The 9,981-nt window shown below is 44.5% G+C and overlaps 1 protein-coding gene across 1 annotated transcript; it reads right to left on the bottom strand.

Moving 5' to 3' along the window:
• Positions 1–4,037: 4,037 nt before the first annotated feature.
• On the bottom strand, positions 4,038–9,643 carry BRME1 (break repair meiotic recombinase recruitment factor 1). Its single transcript, XM_060252889.1, has 2 exons — positions 9,553–9,643; positions 4,038–5,349 (listed from the first exon to the last, which is right to left on the bottom strand). Exons 1-2 carry the CDS (start codon positions 9,636–9,638, stop codon positions 5,091–5,093), a joined length of 345 nt encoding a protein of 114 aa, XP_060108872.1. The 5' UTR covers positions 9,639–9,643; the 3' UTR covers positions 4,038–5,090.
• Positions 9,644–9,981: the final 338 nt, after the last annotated feature.

Genomic DNA, 9,981 nt, shown 5'->3' with positions numbered 1-9,981 from the left:
TTCTTTTAAGATGGGATGGGGAGAAGCCACGCAGCTAGGGAGTGTTTCCGGGAAATTCCTGGAGATTTGGGGATGGATCCTAGGAAGGCTGGGTTGGAGAGGGACTTAAGCAGGGTTTGATGCTATGGTTGCCAAGCCTCCAGTGGGGACCTGGAGATCTCCCACTTTCACGGCTGATCTCCAGCTGGCAGAGATCCACTCCCCTGCAGAAAATGGATGCTTTGAAGGTCACATTATAGAGGATGGTGCAGAATTGCTTTTTGTGGCCCCAGAAGGTCAGACCAGAACCAACGGGTTGTAATTAAATCAAAAGAGTTTCCAGTTCAACATCAGGAAAAACTTCCTGACCGTTAGAGCGGTTCCTCCTCAGTGGAACAGGCTTCCTCGGGAGGTGGTGGGCTCTCCTTCCTTAGAGGTTTTTCAGCAGAGGCTAGATGGCCATCTGACAGCAATGAGGATCCTGTGAATTTAGGGGGAGGTGTTTGTGAGTTTCCTGCATTGTGCAGGGGGTTGGACTAGATGACCCTGGAGGTCCCTTCCAACTCTAGGATTCTATTAGGAAGAACTTCCTGAACATTAGAGCGGTTCCTCAGTGGAACAGGCTTCCTCCTTGGGAGGTGGTGGGCTCTCCTTCCTTGGAGGTTTTTAGAGGCTAGATGGCCATCTGAAAGCAATGCAGATCCTGTGAATTTAGGAGGAGGTATTTGTGAGTTTCCTGCATTGTGCAGGAGGTTGGACTAGATGACCCTGGAGGTCCCTTCCAACTCAGATTCTATGAAGGGTGGATTCTATGGCCTCCTATCATGCTGAGGCCCCTACCCTCCCCAAACTCCACCCTCCCGCAGATCCACCCCCAAAGACTCCATGTATTTGCTAACACAGACCTGCCAACCCTATTTCCTGCCACAGAGTCCACCCTTTGGAGCAGCCATTTTCTCCCAGGGATATCTGTTGTCTGGAGATCCGCTGTAATTCTAGTATAGCTCCAAACCCCAGCTGGATGTTGGCAACCCTAGATTGCCTTGCCAAAAGCGGTAGAGGGGGGAAGTGTAACTGCTTCCATGCAAAGAGAATGCACTGGGGCCGCTGATCCCACTTTATTTGATTTCACTTGCTTGACTTCATTTCGTTTCTTGGTTAGTCCACCTTTCTGGCTGAGATAAACATATTCTGTTTGGATAAACATCTGGAGCAGAGGTCAATCAGTGGCTATTAGCTGCAGCGTATTGTTGGAACTCTCTGTCTGGGGCAGTGATGCTCTGTATTCTTGATGCTTGGGAGGGACAACAGTGGGAGGGCTTCTAGTGCCTTGGCCCCACTGATGGACCTCCTGATGGCACCTGCCTTTTTTGGCCACTGTGTGACACAGAGTGTTGGACTGTATGGGCCATTGGCCTGATCCAACATGGCTTCTCTTATGTTCTTATGAGACTCAAGGGGGGTTACAGGATATGAAACAGGGCAATCAGAGACAACATGAAAAACAACCAATGCAAAAATGATGATGATATTAGATTTATATCCCACCCTCCACGCTGAATCTCAAAGTGGCTCACAATCTCCTTTATCTTCTCCCCCCACAACAGACACCCTGTGAGGTGGGTGGGGCTGAGAGAGCTGTCACAGCAGCTGCCCTTTCAAGGACAACTCTGCGAGAGCTATAGCTGACCCAAGGCCACTCCAGCAGCTGCAAGTGGAGAAGTAGGGAATCAAACCCAATTCTCTCAGATAAGAGTCCACACACTTAACCACTACAACAAACTCAGTCTTAGGGCAAAGGTATAAGGCAGGGGTGGCCAAACAGCGGTGTGGGAGCCACATATCTTTCAGACATATTATGTGGCTCTTGGAGCCACCTCCCCCTCCCCCATTGGCCAGAATGGAGAAATCATTTATCTCTTTAAATTACTTCGCCAAGCCAAGCCAGCCAGTGGCTTGGAGAAGGCATTTAAGTTGCTTTCTTTCCACCTCTCCTCCCTCCCCCATCTTCCTTCCTTCCTTCCCATAAGAGAAGCCCTGTTGGATCAGGCTAATGGCCCATCCAATCCAACATTCTGTGTCACATAAGAACGTAAGAGAAGCCCTGCTGGATCAGGCCAGTGGCCTATCCAGTCCAACACTCTGTGTCACATAAGAGAAGCCATGTTGGATCAGGCCAATGGCCCATCCAGTCCAACACTCTGTGTCACAGAAGAACACAAGAGAAGCCATGTTGGATCAGGCCAATGGCCCATCCAGTCCAACACTCCACCCAGTCACACAGTGGTCAAAAAACCCAGGTGCCATCAGGAGGTCCATCAGTGGGTCCAGGACACTAGAAGTCCTCACAATCTTCCTTCCTTCCTTCCTTCCTTCCTTCCTTCCTTCCTTCCTTCCTTCCTTCCTTCCTTCCTTCCTTCCTTCCTTCCATACTAGAGTCCACCCTTTGAAACAGCCATTTTCTCCAAGAAACTGATCTCTGTTGTCTGGAGAGCAGTGGTAAGTCTGGATATCTCCCTCCCTCCACCTGGAGGTTGGCAGCCCTAATTCCTACCGGTGGATACAACCAGCTTTCCCACTCAAGCTCAACCAACCCTCCTCCTTCCTACAGCCCATCTGGCATGGCTTTTGCTCACGCCAGTTCCACGTTCTTCAGTGTAACCTTCTGGGTGGTCACCTTCAGAATGAAGAAATATCTGGGGACTTTGGGGGTGGAGCCAGGAGCAAGGGTGTGACAAGCATGATTGAACTCCAAAGTGAGTTCTGGCCATCACATTTAAATCTCCTTAAGCCACCCTGAGCCAGCTTTGGCGGGGAGGGCGGGATATAAATTAAATATTATTATTAAGATCTCTGAACCGAAAGAGGCTCGATTGACCAGCACTAGAGCCAGAGCGTTCTCGGGAATCGCCCCCACTTTGTGGAACGCCCTCCCCGAAAACATCAGGGCCCTGCGGGACCTGCCACAGTTCCGCAGGGCCTGTAAGACCGAACTACTCAAACTCGCCTTTAATGGTTAGGGGGAGGTGGCTATTACCTTCAGCATCGACAACCTCACTGAACTAATATAATGGAAATCAGAAGCTTGCCACAGATTTTTAATATGTATGGGAATGTTTTTATATATTTAATTGTAATATGTTTGTAAACTGCTAATGTTTTTAAACTGTTGTTAGCCGCCCTGAGCCTGTTGGGGGAGGGTGGGATATAAATCTGAAAAATAAATAAAGGGACCGCATCTGATAAATAAATAAAAGGGACCACTTGGAAATAATGAAGGATAGAGACATGTTCTTTTGGGGCTCATAGAATTGGACTCCCCTGTTGAATCCTTTTGAAACTTGGGGGGGGGGGTGTTTTGAGGAGAACAGAACAAAGTCTGAGTCCAGAGGGACCTTTGAGATCAACGAAGTTTAATTCTGAGTATAAACTTGTGCACTCATTGAAAAAGTGTGCATACACACAAAAGCTTACACCCAGAATTAAACTTTGTTAAAGTTGCCATTGGAACTTTGCTTCAGACCAAACATGGCTACTCACCTGAATCTAAATTAAAAATACATTTCTGTTTGTTCTCTTTTTAGGCACTTCCATCACTGTAGCACAGCTTGCACTTTTCCTGAAGGGTAGGAAAGTTGGGATTGTGACAGCGCTGATCTAGTGGGTGATCTGCAGGAATCAACCCAAACGTCCAAAAGCCGGTCCAGAGAAGCTACAGGGTCAGGAGCGTAGACAACAGACTACGCTAAAAAGGCACATCACTCCGGGAATCTGGCAGTTTTCTCAGCACAAGTTCCATCAGTGCAGTTCACCAGTTTTCTATCCAGATATTCCTCCTCTTTGGAGTATCTCGCAGCCATGTTTAGTTTGTCTCATTGTTGAAGTTAAACTTTGTTTCATTCTTGACGTTAGTGTCTCCTGAGAGGCAAATTTCCGTGAATATTCCAAGTATTCCTTATTCAGCATGCTTGTTGTACAAGTTTTTGTTTCATTTACCAGTTTTTTGGTAATTACTTTGTATAGTTAATGTTATTTCTTTGTTAACAAAAGTACTTAATTGTTACAAAACGTTACCTCTTTATTTCACAAAAACATATGTTTTAAATATAAACAAAAGATGTTGCATGTGCTTTTCTGACGACAAAATTCTAAAGGCATAAGGTAAACAATAACTACAAACAAAGACTTGAGTGCAACAAAGTTAAACACTTTACGTTTCAGTGGGAGAAATTTAAATATAAGGCAACTCTTACACATTAGCATCAGTAGAACTCTGCTTCCATTGGGTTGGCATAGCACATTGTTTTCCCTCAAAACTAGTTAATTTTAAAGCAATATAATACAACAGACCTAAGTCAATAAGCATTATCAACATTTTGCAGGTATACCTTCCAGAGTGAAACTGACCGTTAAATAGGCTTTTGTTTTTACCATTTACATTCTAAAAGAGCTACATTTACAGGAAAGACTGCAGATAGTTCATGACAGAGGTTTCCACTTTCAACAGGGGAAATCTGACCATTAATATGGGTAAAGAATACAGTAGTTTGTGCATGCATTTTTAGGGATGTCAAGGCAATGGTTTGTTCCAAGGTGGTAGACCCAATTATTATCTGCAAGGGCCCTTTACATTGCTGTGCACCAGACTACACAAATATGTTGAAAAGATCTATGACTGGGGGAGCTACAAAGAACAGAACCTGAATGCTAATTAATAGTTCAACACCGCTGCTTTGAAGATTAGGAAAGTGGAACTGTGGGAAGGGAATCCAAATCACACAGGGATAAAGTGATCTTCCTCCCCCCCCCCCCCCACCCGCCCTCAAAAGGAATTTACTGTAGTTGGGAAAGGACACTATGGACCAAGCAATACAGAAAAGAATTAATTGAATACCCTTGACTTCTAGCACCATTTCTGGTCTTCAAAATTAGAAGCCCAGTGGGAGCAGTTAACTAGTTTTAAAAGGCAGCAAAACCAGACCTGCAGGTTTCCTAACAAAGGTTTCCCCATAGAATGCCTAGTTTCACCTTGATACAGTTCAAGGGTCATTAAGGTCTGGGTAAGTAATTATCATTTTTAAGTGACTGACCTCTGCTCTGCCATAGTGGTCTTAAACTTCTGTTTCTACATCGTGCATCACGGTTGCTTTGCTTGCCACAGCCAATGAAACGTCACTAGAACCGAGAAAATCTTTACGTAAGTTAAAACTACTTGCTGCGGCGTTTGAAAGCGATGTCCTTTTCTTCTTCTTCACTGTACAAGGCATATTTGTCATGCTGTGAGGCAAAAGCTTTCCCGATTGCCTGGGTCTCCGGAATTTCAGCCTCCTGAAGGAATCCAGATCCCTGTGGGTACCCATGACCAGTCGGCTAGACAGAAAGGAACACAACTCACAATGCGCTCCACATGAGCAGACTTCTCCCTCAACCTGCAGAGATAGATGAAGCAGTTCGCCCACCCCGGCCCCACCAATTTACTCACATGCAAACTTCCTTCATGTTCAGTATATCAGTTTTAACTGAAGCTGGTTTTGAGAAAGAACCCAAATGAACAGAAGGGATTTAATAGGCGCAAGTAGATCAGGAAAGATAGCTTTCGTTATCAAATGTCACGGAGCCATTAGATATTCATGTAATTGGCAAATACGCTCATAATTGGAAAATGTTGCTAAGATTCCTACAGGTTAATAGAACATGGAGTAGCCTTTACCATGCTGCACATGAACATATGAATCTGCCTTATACTGAATCAGACCCTCCGTCAATCAAAGTCAGTATTGTCTACTCAGACTGGCAGTGGCTCTCCAGGGTCTCCAGCTGAGGTTTTTCACGCCTACTTGCCTGGACCCTTTTTAGTTGGAGATGCGAAGGATAGAACCTGGGACTGTCTGCTTACCAAGCAGATACTCTACCACTGAGCCACAGTTCCTCCTCCACATGTGTCTTGGGGAGGGAAAAACTTTGAAAGGAAGGATTGAAAACAAAACGGCCGGTATTATTATGCCCTGGTATAGAGCTATGGAAAAGAGCCCCGTGGTGCAGAGTGGTAAAGCTGCAGTACTGCAATCAGAGCCCTCTGCTCATGACCTGAGTTCGATTCCAGCGGAAGCTGGTTCAGGTAGCCGGCTCGAGGTTGACTCAGCCTTCCATCCTTCCGAGGTCGGTCAAATGAGTACCCAGCTTGCTGGGGAGAAAGCATAGATGACTGGGGAAGGCAATGGCAAACCACCCCGTAAAAAGTCACCCCAGAGTCGAAAATGGCTGGTGCTTGCACAGGGGACTACCTTTACCTTTTTATAGAGCTATGGTGTGGCCTTTGTACAGTTTTCATCACTGCACCTCAAAAAAGATATAGCATTGGAAGGAGTAGAAAAGGGCAACTAAAATGACTGAAGAGATGAACATCTTCCCTATGAAGAAAGGTTAGTTAGGGCTGGCTATTAGGCAACCAGCTGGGTATTAGGAAAAAAACGTTTTGACAGTTAGAGTTTGTTCAACAGTGGAATCGGCTACCTAGGGAGGTGGTGAGCTCCCCCTCATTGAAGCAGCAGCTGGGCAAACCCTTGTCCGTGATGCTGTAGGTTGATCCTGCATTGAGTGGATGGCCTCTATGGTCCTTTCCATCTCTGTGTGATTCTATGATTCTTTAGCTTGGAGAAACTGAGGGCCGAGGTTTACAAAATAGAGAAGGTAGAGAAAGCATTTTTCTCCCTTTCTCACAATACAAGAACTCTATTTGGCTTCCTTCCTTCGTTCCTTTGTTTTAGTTTTATTTTTATTCAATTTTTAGCCCGCCCTTCCCGTAGAACAGGCTCAGGCGGGTTACATCATAAAACAGTCAACAGTAAAAACAGTAAAAGACCAATTAAAAAATATAAAATGTGTTCCTTCCTTCCCCCTCCCTCCCTCATAAGAACATAAGAACATAAGAGAAGCCATGTTAGATCAGGCCAATGGCCCATCCAGTCCAACATTCTGTGTCACACAGCGGCCAAATATATATATATATATATATATATATATATATATATATATATATATATATATATATATATACACACACACACATACACACTGTGGCTAATAGCCACTGATGGACCTCTGCTCCATATTTTTATCTAACCCCCTCTTGAAGGTGGCCATGCTTGTGGCCGCCACCACCTCCTGTGGCAGTGAATTCCACATGTTAATCACCCTTTGGGTGAAGAAGTACTTCCTCCTTCCTTCCCCCCTCCCTCCTTCCTTCCCCCCTCCCTCCCTCCTTCCTTCCTTCCTTCCTTCCTTCCTTCCCCCCTCCCTTCTTCATTCCCCCCTCCCTCCTTCCTTCCTTCCTTCCTTCCCCCCTCCCTCCCTCCTTCCTTCCTTCCTTCCTTCCTTCCTTCCTTCCTTCCTTCCTTCCTTCCCCCCTCCCTCCTTCCTTCCTTCCCCCCTCCCTCCTTCCTTCCTTCCTTCCTTCCCCCCTCCCTCCCTCCTTCCTTCCTTCCTCCCTCCCACCCTCCCTGTCTTCTGGCTCTCAAAGATCTGACGTTCATGTCTTGCAGCTCTCAAACATCAGGCATTTATTCTATATGGTTCTTACATTAAGAAAGTTTGGCCACCCCTGGGCTATACCATGCTGCCTTCCCTCCCATCATAGCTAATAGCCATCAATAAACCTATCCTCCACAGTTGTTAAAGCCACCTTTTGATATAGTAAATGCTGTCCTTTAAGTGCTGTGAAGATATACTTCCTCTATATACCACCCCATTGGTGGAACCAACTGCCTGAGGAGGTCAGAGCCTTGTGGGTCCTCACTCAGATTCACAAGGCTTGCAAGACAATATTATTCCAGTTAGCTTTTAACTGAATGACGAACACCACTGCGATATTAGATCCAATTGGATGTCCAAGAACACTGAATGCCATCCTAAATGATACAGAATTAGCACCAAATTGTTTAAACTGTTTTATATTGTTTATTTTAATGTTTAATTTACTGTAACTGTTTTTATTGTTATTCTATTGTGTTTGTGAGCCACCCTGAGCCTGTATTGGTGGGGAGGGCGGGTTATAACTAAACTAAACTAAACTGAACTTACTGCTAGTAATACTGATTCAATCCTATCCCTAAACTGGTTTTCTACACTAGAATCATAGAATCATAAACTCATAGAGTTGGTTTCTATGATTCCATTATTCAAGTATAGAATGTCAGTTTGGGAACAGGGCTGAACCAGGATTAAAGGTCTAGTGTGGAACATACAAACATAAGAGAAGGCATGTTGGATCAAGCCAATGGCCCATCCAGTCCAACACTCTGTGTCACACAGCGGCAAAAACAAGACAAAACCCAGGTGCCAGCAGGAGGTCCACCAGTGAGGCTAGAAGCCCTCCCACTGTGCCCCCCCAAGCACCAGAATACAGAGCATCACTGCCCCAAACAGAGAGTTTTAACAATACCCTGTGGCTTATAGGCAGTGATGGACCTCTGCTCCATATGCTTCTCCAATCCCCTCTTGAAGCTGGCTATGCTTATAGCCGCAACCACCTCCTGTGGCAGTGAATTCTACGTGTTAATCACCCTTTGGGTGAAGAAGGACTTCCTTTGATCCATTCTAACCCAACTGCTCAGCAATTTAATTGAATGCCCATGAGTCCTGTATTGTGAGAAAGGGAGAAAAGGACTTCTTTCTCTACTTTCTCTATTCCATGCATAATCTTGTAAATCTCTATCATGTCACCCCGCAGTCGATGTTTCTACAAGCTAAAGAGCCCCAAGCGTTTTAACCTTTCTTCATAGGGAAAGTGTTCCAACCCTTTAATCATTCTAGTTGCCCTTTTCTGCACTTTTCCCAATGCTATATCTTTTTTGAGGTGCGGTGACCAGAATTGTAAGTATTCCAAATGTATAGTATTCCAACTAATGGCAAAACAAAGCAAAAGTATGATAGGGAATGCCAGTGAACACAGGACAGAAAACTACACGCATACCATTTAGAGGGAGGCTGACTGTTAGGAAACGACACCTTAGAGAAAGATAAGACCGTCAACAACAATGCTAAGCTAGTGCTATCACCCTTTGCCTGGTCTGTAGAAACTTACAGTACATCAGCAGTTAAGAAATGCTGCAACCACAACCACTCCCATCACATCGCTTGTGGAGTCATATCATTCATGAGTATTTGTGCTTTCTCTGAGCAGTTGACAGGACAAGTCTAGTGAAGCTTTGATAACACAGAAGGCTATGAAGTTGCTTTAGATGCCATGGAAATGGTTGTTACAGTGTGTATAATTATTCTTTCACCATGTGTTGTATGAAGCACTGTATACAACATGAACAAAACAGGGGTCAGTTTGCACCTTTAAGACCAACAAAATTTTATTCAGAACATAAGCTTTCGTGTGCTAAAAACACACTTCTTCAGACGAGGGGTCAGGTCTGAAGAAGTGTGTTTTTAGCACACGAACGCTTACGTCCTGAATAAAATTTTGTTGGTCTTAAAGGTGCAAACTGACTCCTGCTTTGTTCAACTGCTTCAAACCAACACAGCTGCCCACTTGGATCTGTATGCAACGTGAAAAGATGTCCTTACTTGAGATTAGACAGCTCTTTAATCAGTCCACAAACAACATTTGTTGCATCTTCTTCCTTTGATGGATCACAGATTCTCGCTGTCATCTCATCCCTGGTTTTAAAAGAATAAATTTAAATGAACTAGAGCACAGATCAAAAATAGGTTACGTTCCTAAGAGGTTTTTTTAAAAAATGCATGTGTGTGTAAGAGGGGGTCACTCCTTTTTAAATGACTCGACTGAAGTGATAAACAGAAATTAAGTCATTTTATATTCAAAGTGTTTTCACAAGGTACTCATGTAAAACCCTAATTGGCTCATCGTTAAAACTTGCTCTTTCAGCACACAAGTGCTTGGATGGATTATCGGCACAACACAAAAAGGTATGATATTATAATAGTGCTGCTGAATTCAAAATTCCACGAACATTCACTTTTATTCTCATAGGT

Source organism: Heteronotia binoei, chromosome 13, assembly GCF_032191835.1.
Source record: "Heteronotia binoei isolate CCM8104 ecotype False Entrance Well chromosome 13, APGP_CSIRO_Hbin_v1, whole genome shotgun sequence".
NCBI classification, from domain to species: Eukaryota; Metazoa; Chordata; class Lepidosauria; order Squamata; family Gekkonidae; genus Heteronotia; species Heteronotia binoei.
This window is presented reverse-complemented; position numbering and strand designations above follow the sequence as displayed.